This window comes from Aythya marila, assembly GCF_965140915.1.
Source record: "Aythya marila genome assembly, chromosome: 4".
NCBI lineage: Eukaryota > Metazoa > Chordata > Aves > Anseriformes > Anatidae > Aythya > Aythya marila.
In genome coordinates, this window is record NC_139045.1 from 26,397,301 (window position 1) to 26,424,843 (window position 27,543).

The window sequence follows — 27,543 nt, forward strand, 5'->3', positions numbered from 1 at the left end:
AAGCAGAGAAAGGTTTTTGTTACTCATTAAGAACTACAAGCAGTGAGACACTAAGCAATGCTTTACGTAGTATAAAAAAGAGCAGCAATATGTTTTTAACAGAAATTTTCTACCACAGTTTGTAATGCATTTTTTTTGCATTACAAGTGGCTCTTCTGGCTTAAGCAACCCTTGCCCTGACTGTGCCATTTGTTTCCATCCTCTTGCCAGGAACTTGGGCAGGAATGAGCAATAGGAACTGCTTAAATCAGCATGGCCATCAAAAAAGTGCATGTCAAATCATCCCAAATCTTATTCCGAGCTGTTCTGCTCAACTTTTACATTAGAACCACACGGTAGAAAACGCTGCCAAAATGCCAAGGATATACTGCTCTACTACTTCATTATTCTGTCAAATATAAAATGATAGTTTTATAGAAAAAATACTTTAAAATTTTTATTTCTTCTTACAGACAGCTTTTATAAGACAGCTTATAAAAGACGGTGGCAATTTGCACTCAGAAGATAACACAAGTTAAAAGAAAACTAAGTGTACAATTCAAGTTTTCCAATATTCTTCCTTCTGCGTTCAAAAGAACACTTCATGCACTTAAGATACACGCTTACAAAGCAGCACTGCAAAAATATGTCAGTGAATGAAAGGCAAACTAACTACACAGTTAAATGTCTCATTTAAAAAAAAAAGTGAAAGAAGAATGGAAACTGTAAAACATTGCATCTCCTTAATGCTTTCATTTTTAAAAAGCTCATTTAAATTAATTTTTAAAAGATGTGACATTGTTGCTAAAGCAGCAAGCTGAGGGTCGTGAAAACTAGGTACTAATCTTGGCTACGTTACAAGCATCTGAACAAGTCACAAACTTTTCTTTACTTTAGTTTCTTTTGTGATCACTCCAAGTGTCCACAGCCATGATTACACAAACAGAATCACTCAAGACAGGAATCTGCAAGGCAAAAGCCTCAAGGCAGGTGCAAAAACTGAGTATATTGGTTTAAGCTCTCACATCATCTGATCACAGATTTCTGTTTTCTTTTCCTTGGGCCATGTGGGCTTCTTCAGGACATTCCATTCATTTGTCCAGGCCCAACATCTCTCTCACTTTCCAAAATAGGCCTGACAGTCACGGTCAGCCCACCTCCTTTGAAAAAACACGAACCTATAAACTATGAGAGTGATTCTGCCTAACTACTAAGGAAACTACCAAACCCTCTGCAGTCAATGGAGAAAAGTAAGCACACCTGCACTAGTCGCTCACTGAATGCTTTCCCTACTTCACTCCATTGACTTTATTGAGATTTGGCATCTGGCAGCTGTGGAACAGCCAGTTGGACTCAATGGGGTATCTGGAACTTAAATACCATTGTCCATATCCCAGACACTGTAGCCAACTTCTGAGTATGGTTCTGAGAAACCTAAAGCATAGTATCTTTCAGTGACACAAAGCTATCCCCAAGTCATTCCTATGCTTTTGAAAATATTTCACTGACAAAATAGGGATGACAGTCTACATTTTTTATATTACCTTCTTCTTAAAAGAAATCCCTGTTTCAAAGATGCTTGAATCAATGCCTTAATCAATTCCTAGGAGAACTTTGCAGCTGTTTATTTCAATTGTTTGTTATGTTTGCCCATTTTACCTCATTTCTTGTCTCTCCAGATTGTTAATGCTTGATAAAGCCTGTAAATTATTACTATAGAGTAGTTCATACCCTTTTGATCAAAAAAAAAAGTCCCCCAACTGCACGATCTAATGATGCCTGATTCCTAAATAGGTTCATTTCTCATGATGAACTACCTTGTGCCCCTTTGATGTCCAGCTATCATCTATTCTTCCCCCTCTGTTGTCCAACAACTAGGCAAAGGGTAGAGTGGACCTGGGCTGATAAAATGCTATGCATACACTGTCTGTCCAGCCATTCAACAGTAATGAACAATTAAAGAAAATGGTCTTGGAGGCTGAAAATGCCCTTGAGGTACAGACTGTGATGGATTCTTATGGGAATTCATAATCCTTGAGCCTCTATTGCTTTGTTAAGTCCAAGTAAAGTTGCCCAGCAGGAGAGGGAACTACAGACCAAAATGTACAGTATCATTCCTTACAGAAATGCAGCTTTGGAAATGCAATTAAAAGAATGAATACATAAAATATAAAAATACTTTACACAGAATTATTTCATAGGCAGATTATCTGAGAAACTACCCTTGATGCCCACGCCCTTCCCCCATGGTATTTTATGTTTTTATACCGGTTGCCCGTTGTTCAAAAGGTCTTCCTTGAAGCGAAGTTTTCTTTCCAGATCCTGAATTACAGCATCTTTTGACCCTTGAATCTCTTCATCTGAAGCTATTCTAGCAGTTCTGCCTGTTTTCTTGGGAAATCCCCTGCAAAACAGTACAGGAAAATTCATGAGCTTTCCTGAAATCATTGGTATTTAGGAATTACTGGATGAAATCCTGCCATTAGTGAAGAAAATGACATTGTTTCTTTGAGATTAGATGTCTGGCATCTTGCTTACTATGCTGTTCCTTCTAACTCACATCACTGATTTAATGGTTAGTTTAAGGACAAAGTTGAAATTATGCTTTAAGCATTAGTTAAAATAGGGCTCAGGGTAGCATAGCTGTGGCTGTAAACATCATCTGCTCAAAGAGCAAACTGACGAGTGATGGCAATAAAGCAACATGAGAGGAAACATGAAAGAGAAAGCATGACTAGATAAGTGGGGACAGAAGATAAACTAGGGTCCTATTAAGTACCAGATGGGTGAAGATCATAACGAAGTACAACAAGGCAGTTAATTATTAATTTCCTATATTATTTATTAACTAATTCCTTGGTTCAGCTTTTCTATACACAATGCATAACTTGATGTTTATTCTTCGTATCTCTGTGAACACACACCCGGAAGGCAACATGTTATTTCTGAAAGAATGGCCATTCACAGGGTCCAGGTTACACTGGCAAAAATTAGAATCAGGCCTGTAAAGCATTTTTCAGGGTTGGCTGCCAGATGGTGACCACGTAGCAGTTTGCATTCACAGGGCAAAGCCCTTCCTCATAACCTGTCTACAAGTCATGATTATACGTTCAGGATGTCTCACTACCAATTTCTGGAATGGCACAGGAAATATTTGTTTCCAGTCTGTGCTAGCACTAAATACTTTTCAGTAATGTTGTGATTATGTTGGGTATTGCTGGAAATACCCAGAAGTTTCTTCTACTGGAGATGAGCTGTTAGTACACCAGTTCACATTGAAGAAATAAACATGGCTATCAGTTTTTTAAGCTTGTAGCACCCCAGATTTCTCTGGTTAAGCTGCACAACATCATTTAAAACATCAATGCTTACTCACTGTTAGTTTTTGTTTAAACTTCAGTGGTTAAATGGGGCTCAGCCCATTACAAGGGAATGACTTATGCAAAACACAAAATCCAATCAGCTAAATTGCCAAACTCACAGGGTGGTAGAGATGGAAAAAAAATAAACCAGCATGCTAGGGGTAAACTTCTTTCCAACATGCAACCGGATAATATGATTACCAGCACCAAAATGTTAAACTACAATCATATGGAGATAACAAATTTCCTTGCATATTGCTTGGTATTACGTTTCTGTAACATGGTTCACGGTCAGATAAAACTTATTCTTCAGAAACTGTTTTCAGTGGTCATCTTTACCATTACTTAAAATGAAGCAATACATCAAAAGCTATCAAAAGCCACAAAGGAATCAAGTGACTAGATGAAGAAGACAATAATTGGAAACATTTCTGCATAAATTCCTAAAACATTTCATACTCTGTTACTGAAAGGAAATTTAAAATTACTGGAAAATGGTGAAGTTCTTGCGAAAAGAGTTTCATTTTCTTATCAAATCACAGGAGAAGAGCAGACATGCGCCTAATGTTTCAGAATGCCAGAGAACAACATCCCTCACCCTAGAAATATTCAGCCATTAGCTGGAGGTCTTTTCAGCCCCCAAGCAGAATTTCCTTTGGCATTTGTCTGGGAATGTTCTCAGTCACAAGTAACAAACTCTCCCTCACTCTGCTTTGGGGAAAAAGTCAGGAAACGTATCCCATCTACAGGGAGGCAGGAGGATGCTAAGAGAAGGGGGCAAGGTCTCCAAGGATGCCTCAGTAACTCAAGAAATTGGGGGACAGTAAACAAAGGAAGATACCAAAGGAAAATGGACTGGATAAGGTGGGATGTGGGGATCTGAAGGTAACGTCCCTCAGGAAGCCTGGACAACTGCTGGAAGGCTAGGGGAAAGGTGGCACCTGTAGAGCCCCCTGTTTCTCCCCTCACAGTCTTTCCTTTCACCATCCAGCATCTTAAGCCACCCAGAGCAACACTGCCACGGAACTGAATTTTGCCATTCCTTGGATAAGGCCCCAAAAAAACAACAAAAAAATACGTTAACAAATACAGTTTTCATTTCACATTCTTACACATTTCATACTCAGGTGATAAAAGCAGTAGGAGACTTAGCAGGAAAAACAAAAACAAAAAAAGACAACCACCTGCTCGGCACTCAGTAGGCTGGAAAGGTAAAATTTACAATTTACTCAAGAAAGTCACACCACTGCAGCAAAAGAAGGGGCTGGGCTAGGTGCACTGGAGTGGATTTCAAGTCACAAGTGAAAGCATTCTGTGGCGTTATCTCAGAAAACATTAAGTCCCTAAGCAAGCACACCTACTTCTAAAAGGGGAAGGCATACCAGGAGATCGCAGGTCCGTAGGTTCAATGTCCGTACCAAGCACAAGGAAACAATGCTACAGTCAGTTTCAAAACAAAGCAGAATAGTAAGGCAATGCAAATCGCGTTTATCAAACCTCATTAATTTCTCTCTCTGTGGGGCTGGCAGGCATAGAGACAAGCAAGAAGAAGTAGCTTTGATACACTTCAGTTTGTTTTCTGAGTAAGCCTTCAGGAGAGCCAGTAGTTCCCTAGCAAATCAGGGAAAACAGCCTGGCTGAAATTTCTATCATATGGCTGCAGAACTGTCTTAAAATACTATTCAGAGTATCTTTTTTTTTTTTTTTTAAAATCAAACCAGAAGAACGGAGATAGTCTGTCAAAGGGCTATACTTAGTTCCATACTTAGTATTTCAACCTTCACTATCACAATAGTGGAAAAAAGCACATTTCTCAACTTGGCTGATGACACTCAGCTTGAACTGCAACTCACTTGCAGGTAACACAACTGTCATTTACAATAATCCTCATAATTAGTCTGGAGGTGATCTAATGATGATGAAACTCTGGAAAAATGTTCAAAGCCTGACAGCAATACAAATGCAAAATTAACACTAACGCATTAATCATCTCACAGAAGAATCTGAGCTTAAAACCTGGACACCAATGCAATTATTTCAAAAGGAAGATGAGTACAATTCTGGGACACAATGGCATAAGACAATAAAGTTCATCGTTTCCTTTTATCCTTCTTGTTGGACACGGAGTCCAGTTTTACCACAGCACTTCAAGAAAAATAAAAACAAATTGAAGAACTTGAAAGACAAGAAAACCGTAAGATGGTTTTAAAACCATCTGTAACAAAGTCCCTATAAAAATGTTGGGAAAATCCTGCTTATTTAGTCAGGAAATGAGGAGAATTAAGATGAGAGAGGTGAATCAAACATAAAACATCAGAAAATTGCTGGCATTCAATGATTCTCCACGGCCGCTGAGGACAAGTAGAGAACTTTATTTGAAGACAGACAGAGCTCGCTTTGACAAAAGCAATGCACAACTCTCCTCTCTCCTTTCCTTCACCCTCCAACAATGGTAGTAAAACACTGGAATAAGTTATGTAGGGAAGCTAAGGAATTTTTTCTGAAGAACAAGGTAAGCAAATATTTCAGTGATGGCCTGGGGATCCCTGGTAGCATTTAACATGAGAGGCAGACTCCCTAACAACCTCCCAGATCTCTGTGGATGTGCCAGAACATCCCGAGCTTCGCACAGCGGGGCTGGAAGCGCTATCCAAGGCCTGGTCAAAGCAACTTGTCTGAAAAATAGATTCTCATCTCTTTACTTACATTAAGAAGCAAGTATTTAAGCAAGAAGCAGTCAGTTTAAAAATGTAACTATAAAAATGAATATCAGCCAAAATGCCTTCAAATGCCTTCAGAAGCATGTCTTCCTTGGTTACCCTCATGCTTTCTTTTCATCTCTCCTCGGCAAGGATATCAAACAAAGTTCTGTCAATTCATTTGTGTATTTGTATGTTTGTTTTTTGCCTGATGCAATTTTCAGAGACTATCGGAAGCATTAATATAGTTGGAAAAGGCATATTTAAAGACATCGACACAACAGCAACCACAAATGCGCAAAGAAATGATCAGCTTTTGAGTACTGGGCTGAAATTCATGTCGATTTTAAGCACCTCTAAAATGGGCATCATTGAAGTTACTGAGTGCCTGAATAGAGGCATAGATAAAAGCATGCAAGTCTGAATTCTTTTGGTCAGAAAGGGAGCAAGGAAGTTGCTAAAACTTAGGCAAACTTAACTCACACACAGAGATTTTTGACAGCAAAGATTTTTGCAACCTTGGCTTGGCACTTCTTCGTTTTGAGTGTTTGCCCTAACATTTGTTTAGAAAGAAGGCCAAACCAGCAGTACTTTTCATGTTTTAATTACACACAGTGCATACTGGACACGATTCCCTCTCTTTTCCTATGTACCTTTTAAATGTAAACAAGGGCAACAGGCTGGCTGTTGTTATCCTTCCAAGAACAAATTCCTGTTTGCAGCCAACATGGCTCAGTTTCACAGAAACCTAAATCAATTCTCTGGTACTGGGGTAATGAACAGTAACTTGACTTCTCCTTTAAAACTACAGTCTTCCAAAAATACAGCTAATTCCTGTAACCATTTAACACATTTTTTCACTTACTGTAAGAACAAAGTTACTATGAACATTGTAACAGGCCACGAACTTTGAAGTAGCAGCTGCATATTAAAATTGTTTTAGTCTGATCTTGTCATATATACAGCTCTGTTTGGTAATGTGACATTAAATGCACCCAAATCAAGGGAATGCCTGAGGCAGAGTCCTGACTAAGGATGATTTGTACAAAATGAAACAAAGGTAACAAAGTTCAATTATTTCTACCACCCAAGAACAAGTTATGAAACTAAAAAAAAAAAAAAAAAAAATCATGCTTCAGCACTGGATAGGATCAAGACTGACGTGAACAATATATAATCCTAAGCAAGTCTGATCCCTCTTTAGGGCTTGATTAGACAACACACAGAACAAATCACCTACAAAGTGCACGTCTACCACCCAAAATTTATTTTTCTAGGTCTTATCTTTAAAAATGCACTTTTGCTCATGCAAAGAATTACAGTTTTTTCATTCTCCTATTCAGTTCCTTCCCCAGCTGAGCAAATTACTCTGCTTCATACTGCACTGATTACCACAGATTTGCAAGTGCTGTTTGCTTTTCAAAAGATGTCCACATATTTTATATCAATTGAAAAAATACTACCTATTTTGTGATTGGTAATCTCCTCTGCCTTTTGTATTGCTAGCAGCGTGCTTTTGTGATTTCTCCTTGACCCTTGGTTCTAGCTATAGAACCAAGGGTCAAGGAGAAATCACAGAAGCACTAACTGCTCTTGAAAGTAGAAAGGCTGGCACAGTTCTTATAGTCCTGAACTCTTGAGAAGAGAAAGGTAACTGCCAGAAGAATGAGAAGTAAAACATACACTGGTCTGAGAAAAGGCAATACATCAAAAATATTAACTATAATGGCACATGATGAAATGCTACTGGTTAAGATCTCCACTAGTGTCAAGCACTGTACCTGGTTTTTAGATTCACAGACATTTCTGTAGCATCCAAATCTACGTGAAATAAGAAAGTTATAAAATTAAATCCTCAGAAGGAAAAATCTGTGGACCAAAACAAGCTATAAGCAACAGTGCAATTTGCATTGAAATAAATGAACGGGTACAAATAGCCTCCACATCTTTTCAGCAGAAAGGTATATGTACTAGTTCCCTTAGTTAAGTTCATTTGTCATCTTGCCACATTCTTAAGCATCTATAACTATCATGTAGAAAAAGAACTAGATAAAAACCGTCTGGAAAATTAAGTCTTCCAGATCTAATGATTGTCAGGAGGACAGTTATTTTGGCTACTGTCTGTGAGTCTCTGCATTAAACTCTTTATCTCTACTTTTAAGCAACTTGAATAGATTAGATCTGGGGCACCACCAGGCTTTTGAACTTCAAATGGAACAAATATGCATTCATAATATTTCAAAAAAGCTGACATGGATATTCATTTTACAATAATCACCTGCATGTACATAATAAAAAGGTGTTACACTGCCAAAACAAAAACCCCAATATGAGTTGTTCCTTAGCACAACCAACAAGAAGTGATCTGGTACCAGAGATAAACCACACAGGTGCTGGTCTAATAGCCACAAGTAAGATCCAAGCCATGGGGAAAGGAGGTACAACACAATAAATGATGAAGCTTTAAATAAAAACGTTCTAATGGACAGGAACAACAGCTTCAGAAAATTGGAGGTTGGGAATGAAAGTAAATCCTAACATTTGCTGGAATTTTTCCAGTGACAGAAACACTTGTTTTCAGATACAGTTTCCTGAGCCCCAGGGATAACTCTAGGAATGAGCAGCAGAGAGAAATGAGGTGAGCTCCCTCAGAAGCAGGAAGACACCCTGACTGTTCTCTGTCTTGTGGTGGAATTCTTCATCAGGAATTAATGAATCCCTTCCTACATATCACTAATTTCTCATCAGCCATACTGTAGGTAACCTCAATTGTTTTACAGTTGTGAGAAACACAAGTTACAGAAATGGGAAAAGTAAATGTCTGGTCTACATAGGAGAGCAATATGTTTTACTCTAAAATGAAAGCTGACGTTTGTACTGACAGACTGTTGAAAGCTGTTAGATATGAACATGGAGAAATGTAGCTTTTCCTCACAGTGGTCACCATCACCACTGACTCAAGGAACAAAAGGGTTACTAAAATATTTGTCTCTTGGTGCTATTTGAGACAGAATTCAATGCACAAGTCACTGTACATAGCTGCAAGAACAGACCATCAGCTCTGATTCAAAGGGGAAAAAATGTGCAGATCTCTCTGATGTTGCTATTCTCATGATTCCCACAGAATCCCTATTATGATTTTGAATCAGTGAATCACAGAATATCCTGAATTGGAAGGGACCCACAAGATCATTGAATCCAGCTCCTGGCTCCACACAGGACCACCCAAAAATCAGACCCTGTGTCTGAGAGCACTGTCTAAATGCTTCTTGAACTCTGTCAGGCTTGGGGCCCTGACCACGTCCCTGGAGAGCCTGTCCCAGTGCAGACCAACTTCTGGGTGCAGAACTTTTCCCTAACCCCCAGCCTGACCCTTCCCTGTCCCAGCTCCATGCCGTTCCCTCGGGTCCTGTCGCTGTCCCCAGAGAGCAGAGCTCAGCGCCTGCCCCTCTGCTTCACTCGTGAGGGAGCTGCAGGCCGCCATGAGGCCTCCCCTTGGCCTGCTCTGCTCGGGCAGATTTTGTCTCCTGTTTGTGCCTATGGTGATATTTTTGAAGATATTTACTTGAAGAAAAAGCATCTACCTTAAGAAAAAAATACAAATTTTTAAGTTCTTTTCAAAAGGATGTATGTATAGCTGACAACACATGTTTTTATACTTAGAAAATATAAAGGGACCCAGGTTGGATGGCTCCACACCTTTCTGTATAGCAGGATTTATATTCTTTTTATTTCATTATTTTATTTATTTTATGCTCTTACCCAGAATTTGTCTTTTCTGATCATTAAAAAATGTATATCTATTTTGATATAGATATCATTCATTTTTGCTATGAACGGTAAAGACCAGATTCTAGCTTAAAAAGATTTACATGCGGACAAAACACTTCAACTCTAGGTTTCTGTCACACCAAGTCTGTTTCCTGCACGCTTTTTGTAACCGAAAGCTAACCTGAGTCCAATACATTTACCCAACCAAGGTTTCTTTCTTTAGGTAAAGGAACAAAGAGCCAAGATTTTTACCAACAGTATCCAACAACATCACTGCAGCCAAGTTTTACCTCAGAAACAACTGATGAGTGTTCATAATTCCCTTAAGTATTTAATTAGCTATGGAGCTCCACCAGCACTTCTTGTCTTGCTTAATAACACAACGCTCTGGCAAGATACAAGTTTATCATATCGGCCCCATCACAAGAAGTGGTGGTTCCTAAAGCTTGTTCAGCTAACATTGCTACAACACACCCTCATTTTCAAGCTGTGGCTAACAACAAAGTGGCTACAGCTTACTGAAAAAAATGAGATATATTTTATTCAACTGAAACATTTACCATAAAACTGTTGCAAATAAATGTTTAGACTATTTAGAGGTGAATCAGTAGGTACTAACTACACAAAGCTGCTGTCCATGTTTCAGATGTCCAAATGAAATAGAGAAAATTCCTAAGTAGCTGTTCCCATGATTCAGACAAGGCTGTAAGTCTACATGCTGGGAGGAAAAAAAGCAAGCAAAAAAAAAAAACAACAACCCAACAACATGCACAACATCTATCTATCAACTGGAAAGAATATGCATTGTATCAAACTGGTTTCAATAATGGCACATGATCTACAGAGTCTAAGGGGAAAAACCAAGGAAAAATTCAACTCTTAGCTAAAATGTTAGCACTGCAATGGTTATTATTTACCTATATTCTGCTCCAACTACAAAAACAATCAGAAGAAAGTAAGAATGTTGCGTACTTACTACTGATTTTTTTAAAAAAAGATTTAGTCATGAAAAAACACTGAAATGTATGAAAAATAATTATTCAATAAATTCTACAGTATATCAAGACACATAAAAGTAGTCTACAGGATTTCTTATTCTGACAAATAATGTTTTTTTGGTAATTACAGGAGACTGACAAAGCTAAATAATTATTGTTTTCTTTCAGACATTTGATTATGATTGTCGAGGTACTCATGCCTGAGTGAGAAAAAAACAACAAAACAAACCAACCAAACAAAAATAAACAACAATGGTAAAAAGACCATATAATCAAAATAGTAGGAGTGAATTACCAACCCTGAAATATACAGACACAGGAAAAATGACAAGAGAAAGGAGCTATGAAAATACTGAAGGCAGACAGGAAAACTGCGTTAAGAGCATTTTTCTCTTAGAGGCACTTGGTACAAAATTGTGTAAGTATCTAAATGCAATGACAGATCCAATTCTACTTCCATTGAAGTTAAACTATAGTAACAAATAATAAAGTTATCTTCTAAAGAAGAAATCCTACCACTTCAAACACTGTAACTGGAGTCTCTAGTCAAACATGCATCTCCTTTCCATGAAGGGTATTTCAAGCAGTAGCTGGTTCACTTTCAACAACGCAATCATATTCTCGATATCACCACTACATGACAGATTTGAAAGTAGAGACAAAGCTAAATGGCTTGACTAGCTTTTTAGATGCTGTACTGAAGCAAAACCGAATACCTTAATTAATTCCGTGCACCCAGTACAGTCTGTTACAGCACGCTGCCAGGTAACAGTATCATCCTTTGCAATCAGTGGATCTCAGAGATGTATGGAGGACATGGTAAGAATATAGGTTTAGGATATAGAATACTGTGAGTGCTCAAAAACTAGAGCATCTCGAAAATATACATATGTTCAAGGAATGAGGATTTGTGAGGGTAGAGAAAAAGTCAAGGGGAAAGATGAAGCAAAAGGGAAGGTGTGAAAACAGCAAATACAGAAGAACTGAAATTGAAGCACAAAGCAGAGAAAACCAAATGACTTGCTTATTTACCCAGCAAGTCCAAAGACACAGGCATTAGTAGCCTCTAGTGAATGTAAAATGAAAGGGGTGAAGCCAGAGAAAAACAGACAAAGATATATAAGATATATAACAACATATTTTTTTTCTGCATCAAGAAGTACACCCTTTACCATGTTTTAATGTTATAATTAAGATGACAAATGCTCATTGTAAATATATATACAGATGTATAAATCATACACACATACACTCAGCATGGTTAACATGACCCAGCTCCCATCTGCATTACATTTCCTGAGGGAATGGCAGGCCAAACAGCCTCAACCACCTTATCGGGCCCAGCTGTGAACCTGAGGCTGCTGTCTTGTCTTGGGGGGAGAGACACATGCACACCCTGTCACACGCACACCCAGGCTGGTAGCTGCTAGTTTTGGGGAAGCATCCTTGCAGAGTGCAGCCTCTGTGTCCAAAGATAAAAGGAAATGAGGCGCACAGCTGAATGCCTCAAGTAAAAACATACGCCTGAATGTAGCATAATAGGGAAAGAATCATAGAATCGGTTCAGGTTGGAAATGACCTCTAATATCAGTTAGTCCAACCTTTAACCTAGCACTGCCAAGTCCACCACTGAACCATGGTGCTAAATTCTACATCTACACATTTCTTGAAGACCTCCAGGGATGGTGACTCCATCACTTCCCTGAGCAGCCTGTTCCAATGTTGTACAACCCTTTCAGTGAAGAAATTTCTCCTATTACCCAACCAAAACCTTCCCTGGAGCAACCTGAGACCACTTCTCCTTGTCTTATCACTTGGTGCTTGGAGAAGAGCCCAATCCCCATCTTGTTATAGACTCCTTAAAGGTACTTGTACAACAAGACAAGGTCTCCCCTCAGCCTCCTTTTCTCTAGGCTAAACAACCCCAGTTCCCTCAGCTGCTCCACATAAGACTTGTTCTCTAGTCCCTTCACCAGCTTCATTGCCCTTCTTTGGGCAAACTCCAGCACCTTGATGTCCTTCCTATAGAGAAGGACAGAAGAGAAGCATAGAGAAGCTGCTCTCCACATTACTGGAACACAGTGGAGGCCTGAGCTGTTGCTGTCACCACCACAGCACACAGAAAGGAAATCAAAAAAGAACCCAGTCCTCATGGTTGCCTACAGTGGATTGCCCTAAGCAGCACAACAGCACGTGCCCACAAAGCTATGCAGCTATGTGTCAAATCAGGGGCAATTTCGGGCTTTCTGTGGCTGTGCTTCCCTGCCAAGCTGTCAGTAAATCAATCGTGCAACTTTCAGCAGAGAAACTCAGCCAGTGCAAAGGACACAGTAAGACAGCAAATCATAACTATTACGAGTGCAAGAGCAAACCGTACTATTTATTCATTTTTCTCCCAATTCTGTTTTATGGCCAGATTCCATAATGAGCCATATGACAGAAATCAAGATAAAGAAATGCTTATTAAAGCATAGATATGATTTATTACTCTGATATCTGTCCACCTTCCTCCTTCTCTTCCTTTGCATATCTTGGACTGAAATAACAGAAGTTCCCACCACAACGGTATGTAACTGAGCAAGTCACCTAGATACTGTAGATATGTTTAGACAAACTTCTAGACAAAGTTATAAATAAGCCTTGGATACAGCTATTCTCATTTTTGTTCTTCAGCATGTCTCTTTGTTCTCTAAGGATGGAATGAGAATCTAGTGCCAGTGGAAAGACAAACTGATCTATGACGGGAGCTGACATGCTCCAAAATACTATTTTGGCCTTTAGGGAAGACAAAAGGGGAAAACAAGTATGTGGAGTTGTTAGGAGGAGGGGTTCTGTTTGCTTTTATGCACTTCTTTTCAAAATCCCCTCCTAAACCCTTTTCCAAACTTCCTTAGGGGAAAGAAGGAAAAAACAAACAAACAAACAAACAACAAAACAAAAACCCTAGGCAAGAGTCAATACATCATTATGACCACTTTGTTGTCAGATGCACGCTTTAATACCTTATACTTCAAGTATTGCAAAGCTATAGGGACTTTTGAAAAATGCTCCCTTTACTTTCTCTATGCACTGATGCAATGGGAACATAGATCACGAATATCACTGAATACGTGACTTTAAGAGAGCTGGGTCATGGGAAGGGTTTTCTTGGATCTCCTTCCACTTTTCTGGGCACGCAGAACCTTTTGCTGCTGCTTTCACAAATTCATCAACTCCAGTGTAAAACCTTAGATTTTCCTCTGTTACTCCTACTGTAATACTCCTTCAGAATCTCTTTTCTGTGATAGTTAGAAAACCGTATCTAATCTCCAGCACAGAGCCATTTGCAAACAATTAACATCTCTCTCTCAGCTTGCAGGTAACAGCAAGGGGCCCTAGAAAAGTATAAAATGAAGCAAGTACAATAATCTTCAGTACAATCTTCAGTACAGTCAAACTCAAGGAGCTCATTAGCTAATACTTACGGAGGTGTCACTCCTTTCGGGAGGCCTAATGCGTTGACAGAAATGGGTGGTGGCTGGGATGGCAGCATGGAGCTGAGAAAAGCTGCTGGAGACTGGCCGGAATTAGGAAATCTGGGAGTTGGAGACAGGCTGTGGGAAGGTGAAGAAAGTGAAGGAAGAGGAGGAGGTGGAGGAGGTGGAAGTGGAAAGGAATCACACGCCGGATATGTTGCGCTTGGACTAAAGACAGGCGGAGGCGGGGGAGGAGGGGATGGAGAAGAAGGAGACCATCCGTACTCCCCTTCTGGAGCAAACTGCTGAGAGAAAGGCGGAACAGGCACTCTCCCAAACTGTTTCTGGGAAGCAGTTGGAGACATAGGAGAAGGCAGGCTGGATGTAGATGATCCTGAAGAAGGAGTCACGTAACCTGAAGCAGGGCTGATGTTCTGAGCAGCAATGAACTGCTTAGGTCGAGCGTAGTTGAAGGAGCTGGAAGACTGCATGGTTGGGGAAGTATGAGAGTTGAGAATACTCATTGGCACAGGAGAAATAACAGACTGGCTGGACTCAAGCTCCTGGAAGGAGGGGGGAGGAGGAAAGGAAGGAGATGAGGGAGGGTGCTGATGGTGCTCAGGTTGCTGCTGGTGACGATACCACTGGCCACTTTCTTGCTCCAGACGAATTTGGTTCTGCAGCTGCTGTATTTTTATAGGATCCCTGTAGGAAGGAAAAATAGACAAAAAGATGATCAGACATGCAGTGCTGGCTGCGAGGAGGTAAAAATTCCACTCAGCTGTGGTCTAGGAGAGTCAGAAGCCAGGGAAAGTTCAAAGCATTTGCATATCTTGAATACCCCTATTTTTTCAGAGCTAAAACACTGTTACAAAAGTCCTTTTTTTTCAGTTCAAAAAGGGGGAAGTGTGTGTAAAACAGAAGTCAACAAAACTTTCACTGCTTAAAAATGGTACACTATAAGACAATTTGAAAACATTTAGCATATTTTAAAAGAGCGATCCAGTTAATGTAAGTAATGTTGATGATCTTAGAAGTTTCATTTCATTTCTTGCCTATTTCATTTGATGGCCAAGTTCCCATAATACGCCTCACATATTTACCCAGTGACAGCTTCAGCTTTGATTTTCGCTGTAGCCTACTTGTGCAGATCAGACAAGCCTAATTACTGCCATACTTTTAATGAGCTACTTGGAGAAAATGAGCTAACTTCTTTGTTAGAACCATCCATGTACCTGTAGATGGGCAAAGAACATTTCCAGGAAAAAAATGTAACCTAAGGAGATGGTGAACTGAGCTTCCATACGTATCTAGCCCCACTTTTTTACTTCTTTTTTTTTCAGGTTTTGTTCTTAATTGTATGTTCTGAGGTGTATCTTAATAGGTACTGACTACAGCCCTAAGGATTTCCTAATTGCAATACTATCAGCTCAAATGGAAATGAGACTTTCCTTTAAAAATGCAGACATTCTCTAGCAGAACTGTAAAGAATAATAATAATAATAATAAAAAAAAACACACACAGAAGCATCCAAAATTGTTAATTAAGACAAAAAAGGCATTATGTTCAGCAATGAAGCAAACGAGAGCATGCATTGACTTTCCGACCACAAAACATTAGTTTGAATGACATTGTGACCTTTCTATTCACTGCTCCTTTATAGTGCTCCTGTCTCTTGGTTTAAAGACACTGCAGCAGTCTCTTCTAACTGCTGTTCTGCTGAACAAACAGGAGTGCACTGTAAGTAAGGGCCCTATGAAAACGGAGATCAAGTTTAACTGTGTGGTCTCTCAACTTAAAATTCATCAGACTGACTTGCTTAAAACCTGTCACGTTCCAGCTGGAAAGCATAACTTTATCTCAATACTCCAGATGTCTACGAAGCTTCAGCATGTGCACATATACCTTTTCTGTGTATTTCATACATAAATACTTTATTATATACAAGTGTGTCATTGTTTATGTATAATTTAGGTCTTTTAAGCAGAAATTTTAGAAGCTGTCTGCTTAATGCATGGCATATGAATGTATGATTCTAGCACAACAGTATACTGTTGTTGGTAGCAACAACATTGGAAATGCTACTATCATATTTTCCATTCTAAGATTAATTTTGATATTCCAACCATCCACATTTCCCAGAAAATGTCTTCTGACAATAATTCTGCTTATGATCTCAGGCCAAAGGAGATATTCTAGATAAAACAGGGGAGTAAGGTTGTTTGGGACAGAAAACTGAAAAAACAGTCCTTTAACAGTTGCTTTTTACCACTTTCTTGGACTAAAGATAAATCATCTAGCTACAGAAGTTACCTCACCAACAATACATATTTCAGTACTTAAAAGGAGATAAAACTTTTCTGATTCTTTTTAATTGAGTCAACGATATCAGTACAAACGCAGTTCAATTGCAGACTTTTATACTTCATTTTTTGACAATAGCCAACTCGAAATCCATCACTCCACGGGGCATGGGTGGGACCTTAGTCTCCAGTTTTTACAGAACTATGTAAGAACCTCCTTTCCCTACGTGGGCTAAAGCAATAGTGTTTTTTCTTTCAGTTCCCATCATCATTTGATTCTCTTGGCTGATGACAGAAATACTTGGTGTCACCTCTGATTGAGGAAAGTCCTGTAACACTGCTACTTTCAGCTCCTGCTGTTTCTTTAGTCTGACTCTTTGCAGACCTACTGTCCAATGCCTCTAAAATTATTTTAAAATACTTTCTCTTCCATCATAACACTCCCACCCCCCATAATTTTTTTATTCATTACAGAGAGGTTAAGGTTTAAAAAAAAAAAAAAAAAAAAAAGAGGGAAATTTAGTATTGTAAACGCTGTGTTGAATATAGAAAAAAGCTAGCTGTCTCCAACGCTCCTGTTTACCCAACATATGCTAAAAGCAAGTCAGAGTGTCTTGTCTTGGGACTTTTTTTATTTTCATTGCCAAGTCACATGGCTGCGTGCCCAGCCAACAGCACAACACAAATGACCATCTATGGCCCTGTCAATGGTAAGTAAGCACACTACTACAGCGCCTGCCACCGAAGCGCTGCTGTACCAATCCGGGCAGCAGCAAAGACCAGATCCAGAGTATGACTACAAAAGGTCGGCAGGCAAACATGAGGTTCCTCTGCTCTCACACTAAGCTCAACTTGAGGCCACAAGAATATGCGTGCCTGTGAGTCAGGGTTTATTAGCTCGGGACAACACTAATTCCATTTGCAAAGCCTTCTATCGGCTTAGGGTCCAGACAAAGCAGGCGCAAATCTGCTTCAAAAATAACATGCAGACATAAGCGTTATCACATCAATCCATGTAGCAAAAAAAAAAAAAAAAGATCTTAAAGCAAGTTTTCCTGTAGAAACACATGATCCTTGTTTGTAAAGGGATGTTCTCCACCTCAGAAGCTACTCTTTAACAGCAGATGCTGCCCTGTGCTTATTAATTTCTTGAGCAGATGTACCCTAGGGATGTGTCACTATGAAGAAGGAAAAAAAAAAAAAGAAAAGAGAAAAAAGAGATTAATCAATTCACAAGTGTCACCTTGCAATGACACTAACAGCAGGGGAAGCTTTGCACAGGTCAGTCACTGAAACTCTGCTGTGCCATGGGTATAAAGCGTCCCAGCAGTCAACACTGTGCAATGCAATCTGTCTGTTGTGTTGCCCTCATCAGTAGTGAAACAAAGATAATTTAAAAAAAAAAAAAAAAAAGCTCAGTTTTGGATGAGATTACAGGAAAAATTAGTTTAATTGTAATTACATCCTCTTTCCAATTAGCTAAAATATGTTTTGTAATCCAAGTGTTTTAAAGGGCACACATGCTCTAAGGGAACACACCAAGCTTGTTTAAACAACAGTGAATAAAACTCATTTTCTCATGTGGATCTTTCAATTTTACCAAGTAATTATAACAACATAAGAATGAGCAGTTAATTTATTTTATTTATTTTTTTTTTTTGTAAAATTTGATCAGTTAATGGCAGAAGAAAATAACAAAAAATCCTAACTAGGGTAAAGCAAATACCGAGAACTTTCAGGAAGTCACGGCAAAGCAGACCAAGCAGTAGATAAATATTGTTAAGAGGCCTGCTTCCATAGCTGTGAATACTTTCTTCAGTACCAAGTATTCTTACCCAAGATTTTCATACGACATTTCAGACATTCTAACAGATGTTTTAAAACAGTTAAAGAAATGCAAAAAGTAGAGTAGTAATATTTTAGCTGAAGCAGACACTAGTTGCAACAGAAGGAAAAATAGCATTTATGCAGTTATGATTCACGGTCCAAACATGTATAGATTTACTGTTCACAACACTTAATCTTTTCTTATCAGCTCCTAGAATGGGAAGGCACAGCCCTTGCACCTTCACTTATATGCTTGTGTCACTTTGTTTTCCACTTACTATAGATTTCTAACTGTGAAAAGAAGTTGGTGACTGAGAATGATCCAATTTGTTCAGCAGTTAAGAACGAGGATTTGTGTGTGCATCACTAGCAACATCTGGTGCAACAAGACATGACAGTAAATGAAGATACTCTTGGAGCAGTGCTTGTCTACACAGTGTCAGTCTTCCTTTTCTTTATGATACTAAATATTGAATACCTAGAATCAATTTGGGGTATTTCCATACTGCCTCTTTAGGAATTCCTCTACTTACCGTGAAGATGACTTGCAAGATGCAACATTACACTTTCCCAAGTATTTCTGTAACCTCGTTTTCCTCTCTAACTTCTCTTAGAAACTAACAACTAAACGAAGATACAGCAACTAATATTTTTTTAATTCATCAATTGGCTAACTTCGTGGAAATTCACGCTTGCTAAATTTTAGGGAATTGAAAACTAGAATATAAAATCCATCAGGAAAGTCAGAATTTCCCTTGCCATTAGAGAAGACAGTGAGTCTCCTCTTATTGTGTCAACAATATTCACAGCAACCTCCAAGCACGGCAGGAGGCTTGCTACTGCTGTCAGTGATTTATGCGTTTCCTCAAAGCCAACACAACTGCAGCAGCAAAGACAAAAGAGCAAGGAGCATCAGGTATCATAAAAAGTAAGATCTATTTTTTTTTTTAATTGTAGGAAGCTAGGCTCCAATTTAAAATCTGCAGTACACTACAAATTAGCACTAGAAAGGAAATATTTCAGACCAAGGAGAGAGAGTAAAAATAAGGAGGCCTGAGTTGATTTGATCCTGCAAGTCACTTTTCCAACTGGACCTTAGCTTCCATAGTCAAATGAGTTATATGAACTTTATGATCCTGTTATTAGACACCTGGATATCTACTGCTAGCAGCTCACTGCTAACATTGTTATTACTGACCCACAGGTGCCATGTGGCAAAGTGCTCTACCTGCTAATGCAAATAGAAGTTCTGGCTGGCTGGACTTTAAGCTCACCACAGGAAAAAATGTCGTATTAAAAATTCATTTAAACTATTGCTCACAGTGGTGCAGATACATGTAAGAATGTTTTTGAACAGTACTGTCTGTAAAGGCCGTGCTTCCTAGAGATTTGGCACTGTAGGGTCACAATCCACAGTGACAACAGTATCCTGAAGAAACAGTCCCTTAGCACTGCTCTCTCCGATGTGCCATTCTCCCCAGCTGCCAGATCACGTATATGACGTTCACTGCCAGCATTAACCTTATGCAAAAATGCCTCAAGGTTAGCGTTAACAGACCGCCAGAAGCAGAAACTGGCCATGCTCTCACTTGGGTCACAGCACTGGCAAATCATGCTCGCTCTTGGTGCCAGTGAAAGGTTTGCCATGTGCAGGGAGATGATGACTGCTGAGGGGACCACGCTCTGACAGAAGTGGAAGGGGCAAGCGTCACTTGTCAGTGCCTGCCCACTGCACCTTGCTTCATTTCCAGTCCTCTTTTATTCCACGGCAGCAGTCTGGCTCTGTGTCCCCCTTCTTTTTTAATTCTTCACAGCTAAGTCAAAAAACTAAGTGCTAAACAATGAAAGGAGTGAGCTAAATATTCACGTTTGAAAACAGACACTCAAAGGGAAGACTAGACACATTCATTTTTTTGGTGGTTCACTACAGAATACTGTGTTTTCAAAAGCAAAACACTGATTGCATGGAAGAAGAGCAAACAGATATCAGAATATTCTCTGATGATGCTGGTAAAGATGGCATATTTTAAGGGTAACAGTTACTCGAGGATTCATATTCTGAGGTATGCACTTGGTTGGAATACAATAGGTGGATTTGTCTTTTTAACCCATTTTAATTTTTGTTTTCTTCCTGATACCTTTTTCTACCACGTTATTTTTACAATTAATAGAGCTGTCCTTTGAGAACTTAACAGGCAACAACCACTATTGGGAACTGTAATCCAAGGCCAGGCCAAGGGCTTGGATGTAGAGCTATGAAACAGGGGAGGTGCAAGAGATAGGCAGAGATGGTTGAGTATCTCTGAAAAAGGCTCAGGAGGAACTGACCAGTGGGTTGCAGAGTACATGACAGCAGATGACATTTTCAGGGTGGAAGGAATCCTTCATATTGCAAGGTCTCCAGCAGGCTTATTCCCAGGTTCCCAGTATGAGGATATGTACCAGCTTTATGATTGTCTTACATCTCTGTGTATGTGAAAAACATTATGATTCTTGGAGGAAAAAAGCCCAAAACGTCCTCTGGGAAGCAGCCTAGTGTTTGCAGTGCAACCATCAGCTCCTTACAGATCTGTTTGTTTTTTTATATCTTGAAGCAAGAGGTTTTTCTCTGCCTAGGTGGACAGTGCTGTCTGTGCTAAGGAAAGATAATGGCAAGCAGCTGAACTGAGCTGACTGAACTTGGTGGTGCTGGCTTTGGCCTTCTCACTAAGCCCGCGGTTCATGCTACTGCTAGAGAACAGCGGCTTGATGCTGCTTGTTCCACCCAGTCCTGGCATCCGAAGTGAGCCAGAGGTACAACCTGCTCCCTGTACCTTTTAAATGCAAAAACTCTTAAGAAAGCCACTCCCACCCAGGCTGCCTGTCTTGGGGGAAGGTTTCTCCCAGGGTGGTGCCTGCTGCCCAGGCCCTGACAGCAATCAGCCTTGCACACAGTGAACTCTCTCCAGGTAGTGTCTACCACAAAGTGCATCCATGTTTCTTCAGTGTTTTACAACACAGTATGTGAAATAGATTGAAACCAACCACCACAGGTAAAGAACCAAGGCTAAACACATTTTCTCTATATTATAACTTTTTATATTTCCTGATTTGGGCCCTCCTTGGTCCTCCCTCATCATCTTCACAAAAGAAAGGGGCAAATGAAAAGCAGATGAAGAAAAGTAATTTTTGTTTGAAAGAAAGGTTCCTACATATCACGTATGGGAGAACAATGGGCTCACTTTGAGTGAAAGCAGACCGACCCCTTCGTGTCCTTCCAGTAACCTGCCCTTTGAGGAGCAGATGGTGCAGTTCAACAGAAATACACTAGACATACCTCTGAAAGTACAGGGAGACTTTGAATGAAAATAATCAGAATTAACCACAACTTTAATAGCTTGAGCTAGTTTTCTAAATTAAGATTTGAAACTAATGCCAGAAAAACGTTGTATTTTGGAATAACAACTGCTCATCTCCACGAAACCTACATTCCAATGAAGCTCTACGTGTAGCTTCTAACTCAAGCGTCACATAATTGTGCCAGAGCTCTACAAGAGCATCAGTCTGTGTGCTTGCTTCTTTAAGACACCATCACGCTGTATCGAGAGGCAAAGCTGTTCTCAGGTACCACTGACTTCCATGCCACTCAACATCTACATTCAGATATATTTCTTCATGTATGTAGGTATCACAGACTCACAGAATCGTTCAGGTTGGAAGTGACCTCTAAGATCAGCTAGTCCAACCTTTAACCTAGCGCTGCCAAGTCCACCACTAAACCATGACACTAAATTCTACATCTACACGTTTCTTGAGGACCTCCAGGGATGCTGACTCCACCATTTTCCTGGGCAGCCTGTTCCAATGTTGTACAACCCTTTCAGTGAAGGAATTTCTCCTAATTTTCAACCTAACTCCCCCTGGTACAACTTAAGACCCCCCGTCTTACCACTTGGTGCTTGGGAGAAGAGCCCAATCCCCATCTTCTTATAGACTGCTTTAAGGTAATTGTACATTACCATGGGGTCTTCCCTCAGCCTCCTTTTCTCTCGGCTAAACAACCCCAGTTCCCTCAGCCAGTCCTCATAAGACTTGTGCTCCAGACCCTTCATCAGCTTCGCTGCCCGTCTCTGGACGTGCTCCAGCACCTCCATGTCCTTCGTGTAGCGAGGGGCCCCAAACTGAACACAGTATTCGAGGGGTATACATATATATAGATATAGATATTTATAAAATCTAGGACGGAATACTTTCCATTATGATTTATTAGCATGAGAACGCTCTAAGATGCAGTTAGGCCACTCAAGCTCCTTGGCAGCCCAGCTGGGCAGCTGGCAGGCAGTGAAGGAACGGAGAACTGGAAGTGCTGGGAGCCGCTGTGGTTCCCTTCCTACATCGTGCTCCCAGGGCTTCTGCATCTGTGGCTGCTCGGCAGGTGGCATGGCAGACTCACCAGGTTAAGCCACCTCTTGAACACACCGATTAACTTGTTTTCTACAACCACATTTTGTGCCTTACTGGTATAAATGGTAGTGTTGGAAGTGAATGATTTGCTAAACTTCTGATGATTACTGTTTTGGAGATTGAAATGCACTGAATGCTTTGGAGAGGCTCATGCAAAATTTGACAATAGTTATTAATATCTGGATTTTTTCCCTGATAAAATTGCTAATATAAACTTTTCCACCAGATATATCAATGATTGAGAGTTATTAAAAACGAAAATGTCAACCTAAGCTAGTAGCGAATGAATTAACAGCTGCACTGAAAAGAAATACTCAGAATACAAAGGTAATTCCAACTGCAACTGTGTCCACTGAATACTTATTCGACTTCAGAAATGTTAAAAGTGCTTTTTTAAACAACAAAAATAAACAAAAAACAACACCTGCCAGGCGTTCAGGACACAGGCAGCCCTCATGCTGTCTTATACAAATACATTTACCCAAGCATTAAGCTCCTTGATGCTGATCCCTTATAAATATGAGAAACAAACACAGACTGTTTTACAACCTGCAAGGGTTCACATTTATATAAGAGTGGAAATACCTGTTAAAACAAAAACTGAGGAAGGCCAGAGGAAGGGGAGAGGAGGAAAACCAAAAACAGCACCAGTTTGGGCCCTGCCCTGCAAACATGCCAAGATACTTTTTGTCTACGATGAGAGATTTCAGGGAGGCTGCAGAGATGTTATTACAATTTAATCTTTGTGCTGAATATCTAGAGAGCTGTAACTAGGAACCATCTCCAGCAGCTGCAACCTTTTAACATTTTTATTGCTTACCCTTCAAAGCTTAACAAATTGACAATGCAGATTCACAAGAACTGGAATTTTTCCTTGTTTCATGTCACTATACAGCAGTGTTTATAGTTATCTTATTTCACTGTACCCTAATGTACTCTGAGGATGATCAGCCTGGTTTTAGGGCTGACACAGGTACCATTTATGAGCATTCTCTGAAACTAAGCCTGACTTTTCATTGGAGAAGCTTTGTACATGCAGACGATAAATGTAAAATGTCTGCATCATGCCTGCATTGTTTGTGAACTCACCTTTAAGGAAATCCTGCTGTAATTTGGCTGTTAAAAGCCTGTCTATCCTAACAAGTGGCAGTTGTAGCTGTGCCCATTTTCCATTATTGTTTGATTATCTGTCAAAGACATCAAGGTAATTTCTGTACTAAGGAAACTAACAGCAGGGATAGTGCCAGTAGTTAGTGAACACAAGGCGGCTCCAAGCAATTCTTCTGGAGACAGGAACCTTTTCCATATCTCTGTAACACTGCAGGGACATTTTTCAAAACATGCACCAGTAAGATAACGCATTTACCCTGGGTACAGAAAGAGAGGAAATTGTGCTCTTGTGCACACTTATTGTTCCAAAAAGTCATAAAGACACAATACAGCTTCAGTAAGAAAGCTAAACTTCATATCTGCGTTAGGGTTACACCACAAGAATTGGTCTGGTAAAGGAAGCAGAAAGTCTGTTATTAAGACATAAATTAGTAATGAGGGATTAATAGCAGCACAAGTCCCAGATTGCAGCTCAGTTTACCCAAACTGTAGGAAATCATGACTTGAAATGCAGCAACGAATTAGCCTGCGAATGCACAAACAGGTCTCTGGCTCTAATTGTGCCAGACCACATGGAAGGTTACATTCTGTGCTTGCTGGGATATATCCAAAGCAAGTATGCAAAAAATAACATAAACTTCAGCTTTCAAAAACTGCAGCAGCCTAAAACTCGAAATGAACTGAAGAAGACTGACAGCCATTCCTCCTCTTCTAGATGCAGTACGATACATTTTTTCAGTGCTGCACAGCACATTCTTTTTTTTTATTTTTATTTTTTATACTTTTGATTAACAAGATACTTTACAAATTATGAGTATTGGCCACCAAAGTTGGGAAGTTAGTTTATTTTTATGCCCAGCCCCAAGTTACAGCAGGTTCAAAACTGAACCTCCATCCTTTCAATACCTGTCAATTATCTGTTCCTTGGGTTCCACGGAAAGACAACTGGTCCGTAGTATTAAAATAGCTACTTTGGGGAGTCAGAAAGAGCATGTTTTTTAAAAGAAAAAAAAAGGAAAGAAAAAAGGTAGGAAAAAAAAAAAAAAAGATGTGTGATATTACAAGAGCACACACACGCTGTCAATTGTGTCTTTGGAAAAATGAAAACTACACTTTAAAACTACTTGAAGAAATAAAGGTCATTTTACAGCCTACATTCCAGGGCCTTTTCCCAGCTATTTTGTATTCACAAAGAAAAACAGTTCTGACATGCGAGCAGGTCACTGCTTCATGTACATCTCAGACACGAGCAGCTGATGCATCAGTATTCTGTTTTACTGGAACTCACTGAAGGTATTGCACCCGTAAAATACCACATATAGAGGAACCATTGGAAAGAAAAAGCAATGCATAAAAACTGGTATGTTTTTAATGTGAAATAAATATGTAATTTTGAGATTCTCCCACCATGACAATATAAGGCCTTTTGGGTGTCAGCACCATCTTCATATCACAAAGTTCTGCTGTTATACCGTTCTTGCTCAGTTCCTTCCATATGCACAGAAATAACCCATAACCAACACACACCGGCTTTTATGGCAGAAGTAACAAGTGCTGAAGACAGCGATAATCATTCAGCCTGGTCCACAATAACTCTACAATATTACTCACAACTTCTGCTTCATTTAGTCAATCAATGTAATCCTAATGCAGTCATTTCTTATGCAAGACCCAGGGAAGGGCTCTATGTCCCTGTCATGCAACCTAGGTTGCTAATCTTAATGAAAGTTATGGCAACGAAAAAAAAAAAAAAAAAAAACAACAAAAAACAAGGATATACTTAAAAGGATGAACAATCGTGTAGTCATTTGACATGCTGCACACCTCCCAGTGAATCTGAATTTACTGCTGTGTTAGGGATTGGTATCATCTAGAGACATTTGGACATCTATTGCAAGAATGTTTCCTCACAGGTGCCTTCTTAGACAGCCTTTTTAAAAGCCCTGGTGAAGGATATCCCATCCACTAACTCTAGAAACAGCAGACTTCCACTGCCATCATTCTCTGGCACCTGAAACAGGCACCAGGTTGCTGGCCTCACACCTTACCTAGCTGCTCGGCTCCTGCTGGAGCTACGAGCTTGTTCAGGCATGGACAACCTGCCTGACCTGTCTTCCACAAACAGGCCAGTTGAAATGCAAAGCCTTGGTTAAGTGAATTATTCACTTTATTGGGAAAAAAATATATAAAAAATACCCCAAGTGTCCTCAGTGTTTGCACACAAACATTTCCGTGAGGAGTTGGCAACTGCTCAGTCTATTCATGCCCAACAGATTCCTTGTGGGCCGCAGCAGTCACAGAGAAGGAAAACGCCAGCCCAGACTGGCAAACGAGCAGCAACAGGGTATCTCAGCAAAATGAAAACACTTGCAAGTGTGGCAAGATGGACCTTAGGACAGCTGTAGCAGTTGGAAGACAGAACTCTTTGTAGTCTTGGCTACAACAGCATGCATAACTTCCATCTGCTACTGTAGACTAAAAACATCTTTTTGGTTTATCACCTTTTTTTTATTCCTATCAGCAACTTGCATCAGCTTCAGTGATACTTGCCTGATGAACACTTCTCTGACCTATTTTGCAGCAGGAGCAATCTTTTAAGATATGGATATTCAGCCAACTCGATGGATTACCTTTGAAAATAAAATACAGTGTACAGGGTGCTGTCACTCTTACCTGTCCAGATGTGCCCTTTCAGGGGTGTGAGGTATTCTGTTCATTTTTAGAGGCATTTTCCCCAGTCTATAATAGAGATTTAAAAAATGCCAAGTCCCAAAAAGTTGCAAAATCACCTGGTGCTTATTACAATTGCTTGATAAACTTAATTAAGATGTCTTCAGCAAATCCTAATGAGAAAGTAGACTTGCAGGCTTACTCCTTGACTGAGCTCTGCACCTCACTGTAACTTCCTCACTGCTTGTTACAAAACAAAAAGCAAACACCTACCAGCAGAATTACTGAGCAAAGACCTTGCACAGTACACAGATGCCACTGCAGTTAAAATCTATTTTAAAATATTCCGACTTTCCTCTGCTCCTAACCAGATTGAGCAGACCTGACCAGGATTACTCCCTTTATCTATTATCACAAAGCAGAGTGACCATCTTGAAATAACACACATTTGGACACAGATGCTCAAGTTGAATTAACTTCTTGTGCTGGTTTAAGTAATAAGTAATTTTTAAAGTTTTAAGTAATATTTTCCTGGTAAATATATTAATTGATTTTACAGTGCAAATTTAATTTCTTCTTCAACTGCTAGCTGTACAGTGTATTCTGGTAAAATGCTTAAAAGGAATACTTTACAGATAAATGACAGGGCACGTAATTGCTTTTGAGCATTTGAGTGAGAATACATTCCATAAAGAAGATTCATATCAGAGGCAAATCATTTCTCAGTTTATCAAGTAACATTGTTTATGGAAGGCTTATGCAGCATGGACTTCTTCCCTGAAGTAAGCTGTGCATTACATAATTCCATACAAAAGAAGGAATTGTACAGGTAAACTGTGTGGTAATTAACATCTATTGTGGCCAAATACTACGTTAGCGATGCTGAATGGCAGGTCAGCTATATATATATGTAGCTGACATATAG

General features: G+C 39.7%; 1 protein-coding gene across 8 annotated transcripts in view; it reads right to left on the reverse strand.

Annotated features, from left to right (window-relative positions):
• Positions 1–27,543, reverse strand: part of PALLD (palladin, cytoskeletal associated protein) — a 192,832-nt gene that overhangs the window by 22,085 nt on the left and 143,204 nt on the right. For 7 of the 8 annotated variants that reach the window (XM_082759682.1, XM_082759680.1, XM_082759681.1 and 4 more), the window contains 2 exons: positions 14,274–14,969; positions 2,248–2,383 (listed from right to left, as the gene is read on the reverse strand). In XM_082759682.1, the coding sequence (XP_082615808.1) occupies positions 2,248–2,383; positions 14,274–14,969 (832 nt within the window). The remainder of the gene's footprint in view (positions 1–2,247; positions 2,384–14,273; positions 14,970–27,543) is intronic. The other variant, XM_082759687.1, reaches the window with a different exon arrangement.